Raw genomic sequence first — 13,534 nt, forward strand, 5'->3', positions numbered from 1 at the left:
CCTGTTCTGTGGAATGATCTCCCTGCGTCAACAGTCAGATTCTGCAGAGACTTTCAAGTCCAGACTTAAGACACTTATTTTTCCTTTTGTATGGCAGCATACTGGCATAGTATGTTACTACAACCCATGGCAATAATTATGGAATCACCGGCCTCAGAGGATGTTCATTCAGTTGTTTAATTTTGTAGAAAAAAAGCAGATCACAGACATGACACAAAACTAAAGTCATTTGAAATGGCAACTTTCTGGCTTTAAGAAACACTATAAGAAATCAAGAAAAAAAAACTGTGGCAGTCAGTAACGGTTACTTTTTTAGACCAAGCAGAGGGAAAAAAATATGGCTGAGGAATAAATTATGGAATCACACTGTAAATTTTCATCCACAAAACTAACACCTGCATCAAATCAGATCTGCTCGTTAGTCTGCATCTAAAAAGGAGTGAACACACATTGGAGAGCTGTTGCACCAAGTGGACTGACATGAATCATGGCTCCAACACGAGAGATGTCAACTGAAACAAAGGAGAGGATTATCAAACTCTTAAAAGAGGGTAAATCATCACGCAATGTTGCAAAAGATGTTGGTTGTTCACAGTCAGCTGTGTCTAAACTCTGGACCAAATACAAACAACATGGGAAGGTTGTTAAAGGCAAACATACTGGTAGACCAAGGAAGACATCAAAGCGTCAAGACAGAAAACTTAAAGCAATATGTCTCAAAAATCGAAAATGCACAACAAAACAAATGAGGAACGAATGGGAGGAAACTGGAGTCAACGTCTGTGACCGAAATGTAAGAAACCGCCTAAAGGAAATGGGATTTACATACAGAAAAGCTAAACGAAAGCCATCATTAACACCTAAACAGAAAAAAAACAAGGTTACAATGGGCTAAGGAAAAGCAATCGTGGACTGTGGATGACTGGATGAAAGTCATATTCAGTGATGAATCTCGAATCTGCATTGGGCAAGGTGATGATGCTGGAACTTTTGATTGGTGCCGTTCCAATGAGATTTATAAAGATGACTGCCTGAAGAGAACATGTAAATGTCCACAGTCATTGATGATATGGGGCTGCATGTCAGGTAAAGGCACTGGGGAGATGGCTGTCATTGCATCATCAATAAATGCACAAGTTTACGTTGATATTTTGGACACTTTTCTTATCCCATCAATTGAAAGGATGTTTGGGGATGATGAAATCATTTTTCAAGATGATAATGCATCTTGCCATAGAGCAAAAACTGTGAAAACATTCCTTGCAAAAAGACACATAGGGTCAATGTCATGGCCTGCAAATAGTCCAGATCTTAATCCAATTGAAAATCTTTGGTGGAAGTTGAAGAAAATGGTCCATGACAAGGCTCCAACCTGCAAAGCTGATCTGGCAACAGCAATCAGAGAAAGTTGGAGCCAGATTGATGAAGAGTACTGTTTGTCACTCATTAAGTCCATGCCTCAGAGACTGCAAGCTGTTATAAAAGCCAGAGGTGGTAGAACAAAATACTAGTGATGTGTTGGAGCGTTCTTTTGTTTTTCATGATTCCTTAATTTTATTCCTCAGAATTGAGTGATTCCATATTTTTTTCCCTCTGCTTGGTCTAAAAAAGTAACCGTTACTGACTGCCACAATTTTTTCTACAGGCTTTTTTTTCTACAAAATTAAACAACTGAATGAACATCCTCCGAGGCCGGTGATTCCATAATTTTTGCCAGGGGTTGTATGCTTTTTGCTCTTTTAAATTCATTTTATCAGTAAACAGAGTGTGCTGCGGCCTCAACTTTATCTAAATTCTGGGTCTGTTAGTGAAACTTAGGGCTAGTGGCCGGCGATCACCTTAGTATTTCTTTTGTTCTTCTTCATGAGATTGTTCTCTTCTTGTTCTTTTGTTCTTACTAGTGTGAAGCACCTTGAGGCAACTTTGTTGTGATTTGGTGCTATATAAATTAAATTTAAAAAATCCATAATGAATGGATTTCAATATATTCTTTAATAGCTCAGCCATATTTGCACCCATGTGGCTCTTACACACCGATTCTAAATTCTATAACCCCCAGCTCCCTTGCTAACAGCACCTGTGTAAGTGTGGGTTCAGACTGACTCCCTGTTTGGATTATTACCATTCCAGCCAAAAAAATAACTAAAAGTCACGCTCACATCTGCAGCTTCTTCCTGCCTTAATGTGCACCTCGTCACGATGTGCATGCACACTGGCTGTGCTGCATTAATGCACTTTGTGACACTGCTGATTTGCTGATACTTTAAACTACAGAAAACATGGCATTTGGCATCTGTTCTCATCTTGTGCATGTGTGTTTTCCTTCTAACTACACTCTGGATTCAGCAGGACAAATTGCACACATGTGCACTCCACCATGATGTGCAACAACACACATTAAAGTGAAAAAGTAGAGGAGCTGATTTTTGGTGATCAGCCATGATACTCAGCAAATAATCTATGTGGATAATTCTTAGCCCTTCACGAAACAACATAATGTGTCTGCTTTCATCGTAGCCGTTAGCTGAGCCTTTAACATGCTTACTGGGGATAAGGATAATAGAAGAGATTTTATTTTGTGGTGCAAACAAGCGCTTCATCCCATACGTGATTTGTTAGTTTTTCAGATTTTTAAGTTAAAAACTGTGTTCAGATGTAGGAAGAACTTGTTACTGCTTCTGGTCCTGTGGTGTGTCTTTATGGAATCAAAAAACATGTGGGTTTTCTGTTTCTTCAAGGGGCGAAACGTAACACCTGCACCACGCACAGTCTCCTCCAGCTTTTATAAAGAGAGGCGACGTAATGAAGCTGTATGGCAAATCAATTGACATTTGATTAATCAGAATCATCCACGTTCACATTGTGATACATCTAAGAATTGATCAAGCTCCCTGCGATAGCTCACAATCAGTACTATTATTTTAAATGTACTTGCACTCATCTGCACACCCCAGGTGTGTTGGTGTTAAAATGGGGTGTGGTCAGGTGCAGTGTAAGTGCACTGCTAAAATGAGGCAGCAAAAAATGATTGCTGAAGAGATCAATATTCAATAAAATGCCAATATTCAGATACTGAATATTTGGCTTTCTGCATCTGATAAGCATGAGATCAGATAGATGGAGACAGATACAGAGGAGGTGTTGCACAAACAAGGGATGTCGCTGCTTCACCCGATGCTGGCTTCTCTCGTATACAAGCCATTCACAGGATTTGTCATTTTACACATACTTAGATCTTTTTACCTTGCCAGAAAACCTCTCACTTCAGCCCACCATCTAACCTGCAACACATCAGTCTCAAATGTACCCGCTTTTAAAAGCTAATTTGATTGGTGTAATTCAAGTCACGCCCTAAGCGCACCTAGTTTTCAATTAAGGGACTGAATATGACTGGGGCAGCATGGCACCACAGTGGTTGGCCCTGATGCCTCACAGCAAGAAGTCCTGGGTTTGAATTTGAGCTGGACTTTTCTGTGTGGAGTTTGCATGTTCTCCTCATGTTTGTGTGGGTTCCCTCTCAATGCATCAGCTTCCTACCACATCCAAAGCCATGCAAGTTAGTTGAATTGGGTGTGTGGTTGAAAAACATAATAATAATGCATATTTAATAGCCAATTTATAGTCAGAAACCTGTCTACCTTAACCATGTACCTTAACCGCTTACAGTAGCGCTGGCAAAACCCTGTCAAAACAGGTTTACAGAATGAAATTGTGACTATAAGTGTGACCCTGAAGGAAAACCTCATTTCTGACTCAGAGTGCACCTGAAAATGAAGTAAGCTGTTTGCAGTAGCTTAATATAAAGTAAACTGATGTGAAATTCACATAAACTACTTTCAACAAAATAAATTACATAAGTTTTACATCTTAAAAAAACCCAGATGATTCTTTCATCATTTTTACACTTTCTGTCTTACTTCTAGGATGTTCAGTTTGTTTCACCAAGTCTTACTTCACTAACACTAAAAGAGTTCATGTTTTAGTTGCACTTACATTCTGAAGCCTCGTAAGGGGGAGACTTGGCTTTTCTAAGACCCTCCTTCATTTCGGTTTTGAAGTGGAAGAAAGCCGGAACACCCAGAGTGAACCCACGCAAAAACTGGGTGAACATGCAAACTCCACACAGAAAGAACCAGCTCAGAAGAAACCTTGGACCTTCTTGCTGTGAGGCAACAAACAAGCTAAAGCTAACAGCATAAGGTGTGTTTGGGTGTTCTATTAAGGGTGGTGGCTTTCATGGCTGCGGTATTAAAAATTATGACCAGCTTACTGCCTCAGTAACAGTGGCGCTAACATCAACAAGCTACTAATACCTGCTAACAGTGCTAACGGTACGATTATACAAATTAATTAACAAAATGCTCGCTCACCAGCAATACTGGATCACAGTCTTCTTAAATGGTCCATTAGTACAATTAACTGAAAAACAAGCTTTATTATCTCAGATGTTTGAAATAAATGCTCAGAAAGAACACACATCTGGTCCACAACAGCTAGCTGCCACTGCTAGCGGTCTCTGCTGGACATGGCTTGCTGGCACACTAGCTGTGGGGATAAAATATGGCGCCGTGATTGGTTGGAGTCTTCTACTTTTGCTTTTCGGCAGGCATAGCACAAGTGGTCAATAATTTGCTGGAGCTTTGTTCTTTTTTTTTTGTATACTTCATCAATGTAAAAATGTATGTCTGGTACAAAAAATGCAGACGAAGTTAGCAGGTGTGATTGTAAACTCTAAAACTGACTGCGAGTGTGAATGAGCTTGTCTGTCACCATGTGCTGGCTGGGCCATACACTGGCAGCCTTTCCAAGGTGTACTCCACCTTTCACCCAATGACTGCTGGGATAAGCTCCAGCCCCGTGACCGTTAACTGGAATCGGCAGGTTCAGAAAATGAATGAATAAATGCAACCCTTTTGTATAACCAGGACCAAGACTAATTGGAACCCAAAACCTTCTTGCTGTGAGGCAATAGTGCTAATTACCAAGACATTCTCTTCGATAAAAATGGGAGCGTGTTGGGCGTAACATGAACTAACACTGCACCTTACTTTGTGGAAAGATTGACGCTTGCACTGTGCTTGTTAGGCCGTGTGCTACAGATGGACAGAATTGGACCTAAGACACCAGAGTCTGACCTGACACCACCTGCATCAAGTGTTTACCACAGACATAAGATAAAATGTTGCAGCTTCACATAGAGAATAATTCTCTACAGAAAACCATAAGCTACACGAACAAAGGAGAAGAAAAAACCCACATTTGAATCTACACATAAAAATGACAGTAAAACTAAAGAAAAACATCAAGGGGAAAAGAAGGAGGCAAACAAACCCCTTTCAACTTGCATTACACATCTGAATAGATATATTTCAAGAATAAAATTGTTTGTATATAGGCAGCATGTCCAGCAAAAACACTTCCTCATGTTGCATCAGGAAGATCCAGAGGACCCCATCTGTGGTGTATTTGACACAGACTGATCAATTCCAGAGGAAGTCCTTGTTATAAAACAGAGGCACAAAACTCAGCCTCCAGCCCATCTCACAAGTCATTTGATTTCAATAGCAAATGCTCGTTAAATATCACCTCAACCACACGATCTCAGCCTTCAACACATCTCTAATGCAAAGCTAAGAGCTCCACATCACTGCAGTGTCGTAGGTCATTGAAAACACAACTGTCTCAGCCACTGCAGCCAGTGTGGTCAGTGTTTGTCACCTTCTTCCTAGACGCCTGGCCTTGCTGCCTCCCACTCTGTCAGCGCGTCACTCCATAGGGCTGCTGTTCCTGCTGTTGGTTTTAACACTAGCACGGCTAATGTGCAGCCACGGCAGCTTAGCGCAGTTCTTGAAAAGCTGCTCAATGGCAACGTGGCGCACGTGCAGCTCTGACGCTAAAGAGTCTTTCTCTTGTACTGCAACAGTCAGCTCCTCAAAGACCTCTATGAGGAAAAACACACAGAAATAAAAAATACTGATTACTGAAAGGGAAATGTGACCAAAAAAAGCATGCTTCTCATATAACAGATTACAAAATCTAGATACCCATCACCATTAAAAAATAGATATGAAATAAGCATATTCATCAAGGATATAAATGTACATTCACATTCACTGAGCAATTTACCACTCAACACTGACAGCACTGAAAATCTGTCAACGTTCACACTAAAGAACTGCAGATAAAACAATAAGTACATTTAAAAATAATAATTAATTCATTGGCAGTGTGGACACTCTCTTTAAGCAGTTGCTTTATAATAACCCTGCAAACATACATACAGACGAAAATTCATCCTGGAACAGCAGCACATCTGACAGAAGCTTAACATGACAAATTTGTTTATGTATTTGATATGCAAACATTGCTTGGGGTGCTTTTGGTTGTAATCATGTGTAGCAAACAATCAGCCTAAAGTGACACAAAAAAAAACAAAACAAAAAAAAATGAGTTCACAGATAGAGTGAGTGTGAGTCATATCGGGCAATGACCGACTTAACGCGGCTGGCCACAACAATAAAGTCCAGGCTGTCAGTTTTCTCCAAGCCCCAACCTATGGCGGTCTCAAATTCGCCCTATTGACGTATCCCATAATCCTTTGTGCGCCAGAGAGTCACTGCAGTCAAAACAACATAGAGAATCCACATGATGATCAAATCAATATTATACTACAAAAATGTATTTTTTATGCTTTTCGTCACATTAATAAGACACTACTGCACGATACCCTGAAAACTTTCTAAAACAATTCTAACAAATAATCCGTGTCTGTTACGTTTAATCTGCGTGGAATTTAATAAACGTAAACCGAATTTCAGACATATTATATATACAAATATTAGTCTGGAACAAAGAGGACAAACAGTGTTGTAAAACAATGTTGGACTCTGTAGTTTTCTCTGGGCCCCTCCCCAATCGGACCGGGAGTGACATGTTTAGCCACATGTTCTCCTTGAATTGCTGGCTGTCTGAGTGGTGTCCAAAAAATGAGGTGGGCTTCAGAGATAATTGGCAAAGCTTCTGGGGAAAACCTGGTCTTGTTAGGAGAGACGGCATCCATCCCACTTTGGATGGAACAGCTCTCATTTCTAGAAATCTGGCCAATTTTCTTAAATCCTCCAAACCGTGACTATCCAGGGTTGGGACCAGGAAGCAGAGTTGTAGTCTTACACACCTCTCTGCAGCTTCTCTCCCCCTGCCATCCCCTCATTACCCCATCCCCGTAGAGACGGTGTCTGCTCCCAGACCACCAACAACCAGTAAAAATCTATTTAAGCATAAAATTCAAAAAGAAAAAATAATATAGCACCTTCAACTGCACCACAGACTAAAACAGTTAAATGTGGTCTATTAAACATTAGGTCTCTCTCTTCTAAGTCCCTGTTAGTAAATGATATAATAATTGATCAACATATTGATTTATTCTGCCTTACAGAAACCTGGTTACAGCAGGATGAATATGTTAGTTTAAATGAGTCAACACCCCCAAGTCACACTAACTGCCAGAACGCTCGTAGCATGGGCCGAGGCGGAGGATTAGCAGCAATCTTCCACTCCAGCTTATTAATTAATGAAAAACCCAGACAGAGCTTTAATTCATTTGAAAGCTTGACTCTTAGTCTTGTCCATCCAAATTGGAAGTCCCAAAAACCAGTTTTATTTGTTGTTATCTATCGTCCACCTGGTCGTTACTGTGAGTTTCTCTGTGAATTTTCAGACCTTTTGTCTGATTTAGTGCTTAGCTCAGATAAGATAATTATAGTGGGCGATTTTAACATCCACACAGATGCTGAGAATGACAGCCTCAACACTGCATTTAATCTATTATTAGACTCAATTGGCTTTGCTCAAAATGTAAATGAGTCCACCCACCACTTTAATCATATCTTGGATCTTGTTCTGACTTATGGTATGGAAATTGAAAACTTAACAGTATTCCCTGAAAACTCCCTTCTGTCTGATCATTTCTTAATAACATTTACATTTACTCTGATGGACTACCCAGCAGTGGGGAATAAGTTTCATTACACTAGAAGTCTTTCAGAAAGCGCTGTAACTAGGTTTAAGGATATGATTCCTTCTTTATGTTCTCTAATGTCATATACCAACACAGTGCAGAGTAGCTACCTAAACTCTGTAAGGGAGATAGAGTATCTCGTCAATAGTTTTACATCCTCATTGAAGACAACTTTGGATGCTGTAGCTCCTCTGAAAAAGAGAGCTTTAAATCAGAAGTGCCTGACTCCGTGGTATAACTCACAAACTCGCAGCTTAAAGCAGATAACCCGTAAGTTGGAGAGGAAATGGCGTCTCACTAATTTAGAAGATCTTCACTTAGCCTGGAAAAAGAGTCTGTTGCTCTATAAAAAAGCCCTCCGTAAAGCTACGACATCTTACTACTCATCACTAACTGAAGAAAATAAGAACAACCCCAGGTTTCTTTTCAGCACTGTAGCCAGGCTGACAAAGAGTCAGAGCTCTATTGAGCTGAGTATTCCTTTAACTTTAACTAGTAATGACTTCATGACTTTGTTTGCTAATAAAATTTTAACTATTAGAGAAAAAATTACTCATAACCATCCCAAAGATGTATCGTTATCTTTGGCTGCTTTCAGTGATGCCGGCATTTGGTTAGACTCTTTCTCTCAGATTGTTCTGTCTGAGTTATTTTCATTAGTTTCTTCATCCAAACCATCAACATGTCTATTAGACCCCATTCCTACCAGGCTGCTCAAGGAAGCCCTACCATTATTTAATGCTTCGATCTTAAATATGATCAATCTATCTTTATTAGTTGGCTATGTACTACAGGCTTTTAAGGTGGCAGTAATTAAACCATTACTTAAAAAGCCATCACTTGACCCAGCTATCTTAGCTAATTATAGGCCAATCTCCAACCTTCCTTTTCTCTCAAAAATTCTTGAAAGGGTAGTTGTAAAACAGCTAACTGATCATCTGCAGAGGAATGGTCTATTTGAAGAGTTTCGTCAGGTTTTAGAATTCATCATAGTACAGAAACAGCATTAGTGAAGGTTACAAATGATCTTCTTATGGCCTCAGACAGTGGACTCATCTCTGTGCTTGTTCTGTTAGACCTCAGTGCTGCTTTTGATACTGTTGACCATAAAATTTTGACCAATTTTATTCACTTTATACATGTTTCCCTTAGGCAGTATTATTAGACGGTATTGCTTAAATTTTCATTGTTACGCAGATGATACCCAGCTTTATCTATCCATGAAGCCAGAGGACACACACCAATTAGCTAAACTGCAGGATTGTCTTACAAACATAAAGACATGGATGACCTCTAATTTCCTGCTTTTAAACTCAGATAAAACTGAAGTTATTGTACTTGGCCCCACAAATCTTAGAAACATGGTGTCTAACCAGATCCTTACTCTGGATGGCATTACCCTGACCTCTAGTAATACTGTGAGAAATCTTGGAGTCATTTTTGATCAGGATATGTCATTCAATGCGCATATTAAACAAATATGTAGGACTGCTTTTTTGCATTTACGCAATATCTGTAAAATTAGAAAGGTCTTGTCTCAGAGTGATGCTGAAAAACTAATTCATGCATTTATTTCCTCTAGGCTGGACTATTGTAATTCATTATTATCAGGTTGTCCTAAAAGTTCCCTGAAAAGCCTTCAGTTAATTCAAAATGCTGCAGCTAGAGTACTGACAGGGACTAGAAGGAGAGAGCATATCTCACCCATATTGGCCTCTCTTCATTGGCTTCCTGTTAATTCTAGAATAGAATTTAAAATTCTTCTTCTTACTTATAAGGTTTTGAATAATCAGGTCCCATCTTATCTTAGGGACCTCATAGTACCATATCACCCCAATAGAGCGCTTCGCTCTCAGACTGCAGGCTTACTTGTAGTTCCTAGGGTTTGTAAGAGTAGAATGGGAGGCAGAGCCTTCAGCTTTCAGGCTCCTCTCCTGTGGAACCAGCTCCCAATTCAGATCAATCAATCAATCAATCAATTTTTTTTATATAGCGCCAAATCACAGCAAACAGTTGCCCCAAGGCGCTTTATATTGCAAGGCAAGGCCATACAATAATTATGTAAAACCCCAACGGTCAAAACGACCGTTTGTGAGCAAGCACAGGGGGTCAGGGAGACAGACACCCTCTCTACTTTTAAGATTAGGCTTAAAACTTTCCTTTTTGCTAAAGATTATAGTTAGGTCTGGATCAGGTGACCCTGAACCATCCCTTAGTTATGCTGCTATAGACTTAGACTGCTGGGGGGTTCCCATGATGCACTGAGTGTTTCTTTCTCTTTTTGCTCTGTATGCACCACTCTGCATTTAATCATTAGTGATTGATCTCTGCTCTCTTCCACAGCATGTCTTTTTCCTGGTTCTGTCCCTCAGCCCCAACCAGTCCCAGCAGAAGACTGCCCCTCCCTGAGTCTGGTTCTGCTGGAGGTTTCTTCCTGTTAAAAGGGAGTTTTTCCTTCCCACTGTCGCCAAGTGCTTGCTCACAGGGGGTCATTTTGACCGTTGGGGTTTTTCCGTAATTATTGTATGGCTTTGCCTTACAATATAAAGCGCCTTGGGGTAACTGTTTGTTGTGATTTGGCGCTATATAAATAAAATTGATTTGATTTGATTTAAAGAACAATAATCAAGACGTTAAAGAGCAAACTTCACTTTCCCCCAGAACGACATGATCAGGAAGCGAATGTAGCTCACAGCAGCTCCCACTGAAAATAACAGAGAGACAGACTGTGATTCTCATGTTTACATAAAATAAACACAAATAACAACATCTATAAACCCAGAGAATAAATTCATGAGACTTTTAGGCACAATACAAAAATAGTTTTATGTTGCGATGTTAATGGTGTGTCTGTTTGCAGCGGTTAAAGTGCACCGTGATCAGACCGTCTCAATGTTGCTGAGATCTTGCAGCACGGCGACCTCTCTGAGGTTTTGCGGGATTTGAAACGTCAATAGGGCGAATGAAACAAAGGCGGAGATGGAAAATCTTGCCTTTCCATGAATCGTGGCTTGATAGTCAGGTGGATTTGGAAGGATAGTGCAAAAGTGGACAAACGCATAAAATTTGCACAGGGCTTGTTACGTTTAGATTTTAGAAGGGTAGCCCTCTTGGATTTGGCATGGTTTACCTTGCAGAGATCAAGATCCAACATGGCTGATACTCATTTTATATATATATATGACACACTGCCATATATGAGACCATTAAGCAGTTATGAGGTCATGCAATTAAAATTAACACCAAAACATTATTTTAGAACCATATTTATTCAAAAATAAAGTATGTAAACATTGTTGATAAACAGTTTCGCATGAGCATGTTAATGTCACTTTTTTCATTTCTGTCTACAAAAACAACATACACTATTGAATGAGATCTAAAGCCCTTTCACACTGGCGCATTCATAGACCTGCGTCATCTACGCCGAGTTTAGCAGCTCTATGTTGAGTTTTTGCTCCCTATGCAGCAGTTTGTTGAGAGCTACACACGTAGGACGGAAGAAATTAAACGTTTAATTTTCTTAGGCGTAGAGCGCTGGACAAATAAAACACACAGTTTTAAGCAGCTCTGCGCAGCACAGCGTTACTGCATTCAAGTCTATGCAACAACGCACTCCTGGACTCATCCAAAAACTGAGTGTGTGAATCAGCTGGAGAACAGGATCACGGAGCTGCAGCGCCTCTGTGTGATCAGAACAGCTGATGGAACTGATGGACATGTGTGTGCTCAGAACAGGGAATCGAACCTCAACTCATAAATCCAGAAACAGAACACAAACAGCAGATTGGTGTCTCTCTCTCGCTCTCCCTCATGCTCTCTCTGTCTGTCTGTCTGTCTCTCTCTCTCTGATCAAACCTGAATAAGCGCTGTGACCTTAAAATAAAAGCGCCGTCGCTGCATGTCGGTGTGATCAGACACCCTGATTGATCAGGTCTGATCAAACCTGAATAATCGCTGTGAACCTTCAAAATAAAAGCCTCATCGCTGCATGTCAGTGCACTCATCAGATGACCTGATCGATCAGGTCTGATCAAATCAGTGGACCTGATCGGAGCAACCGGAGCTTTAAAGGTTTAACGAGTCACAGCAGCCTTTATCACAGCCAGACTCAGCAGCATCTGGACCATCTGCATCTGTTTATAACAGACAAAAATTAATTTCTTGACCCCAAAAACCTATGATTTCATGTGCCACTCGCATATTAAGGAAATACGTCATGCAGAGTGAAATTTGGTCTGTCACTCATTATATATTCACAATGACGGCCATGTTTTGTGTCACAGACATATCTCGAGATGGCTCCCCTTCTAAATTCAGTTAGTACACCTCAGAGAAGCCTCATGCTAAATTTCATGCTTTTATCCCAATCTGCACTAAATTTCAGCTAAGCCACCTGACTATGAAGGCTCGCTCCAAAAGGGAGTTAATCCAGAGCTCTGCTAGCAAAGACCCCAAGCAAAGACCTTTTACAGCATTTTATTACAAATATCTGCAATAATAAAGCTTGTTGCACAGTTAATTGCATGAATGGACCATCTCAGAGACACCTCTTAGATGGCGCTGAGTGCAATTTTTGTGTTAACTTGTATGTTAGCACTATTAGCAGGTGTTGTTAGCTTGATGATGTAGTGGTGATGGAGTGTTTGACCTTCGTTCAACCCTCCAAGGTTATGTGGGTCTTGCTTACACTCCTCTTCAGCCATTTATGGGTTGAGTGGGACTTAGGCAGAGTTAGTACTGCCAACACGGTGACACCAAGAGCTGCATTAGTGGAGCGCCACAATCCACTCTTCAGTAAATCTCTGGGTGACGTGAAGGAGGGTCTGTCCAGTAAATATACAGTCTATTCTTTTCTCTGATGCAGTGAAAAGAATTATGGGTAATAAACTGGTGTAGAGCTTTTTAAAAAGGAAGCCTGTGCATGCCTCCACATGCTCAAACCCGTGCTGCCCTGCAGCATGGGGGGAGAAAAAGCTGAAAGGGTTGTTTTACTGCTGTGGTCCGGTGACAGACCTGAAGTACACCAAAATAATTGCAAAAATGGAGTAGCTTGATGTTTACAAAAAAAGATCAAGAAAATATTGCAACACACAGGAAATACATAAATGATTTTTTTCTTTGGTCCCCCCACCTTCTCTAGACATGTCATGTCCCTGGGAAAGATAAGATGCTAAGCTGTGCTCATGGGTTGAAAACAGTTTACACTACAGAATCATCTTGGGTTCTGAATGCCAACCAGGGTTAGGCAGATGACATCGACGTGAAATGTGGGTGTGTCTTTGACCATCTCCAACCACTGGGATTCTCAACAGTCAACACTGAGGCATCTGCTCACTGGATCATACCCAGAAAAATGTGCCACATGTCTACAATGTTGTAGCTGGAAAAAAAAAATGTACATAAGTATTCACAGCCTTTTCATTAGTTGCCCCCACTCTAGATTAAACTGAGTGATCAGGGAAGAAGGGCCTTAGTCAGGGAGGTGACCAAGAACCCAATGGTCACTCTGTCAGA

At 40.5% G+C, this 13,534-nt stretch overlaps 1 protein-coding gene across 2 annotated transcripts in view; it reads right to left on the minus strand.

The window, feature by feature from the left end:
• Positions 1-1,739: 1,739 nt before the first annotated feature.
• c9h21orf91 (chromosome 9 C21orf91 homolog) overlaps positions 1,740-13,534 on the minus strand; it is a 70,553-nt gene continuing 58,758 nt past the window's right edge. For both annotated transcript variants that reach the window (XM_034179016.1, XM_034179015.1), the window contains one exon: positions 1,740-5,941. In XM_034179016.1, the coding sequence (XP_034034907.1) occupies positions 5,766-5,941 (176 nt within the window). In that variant the 3' untranslated portion in view covers positions 1,740-5,765. The remainder of the gene's footprint in view (positions 5,942-13,534) is intronic.

This window comes from Thalassophryne amazonica, chromosome 9, assembly GCF_902500255.1.
Source record: "Thalassophryne amazonica chromosome 9, fThaAma1.1, whole genome shotgun sequence".
Lineage (NCBI taxonomy): Eukaryota > Metazoa > Chordata > Actinopteri > Batrachoidiformes > Batrachoididae > Thalassophryne > Thalassophryne amazonica.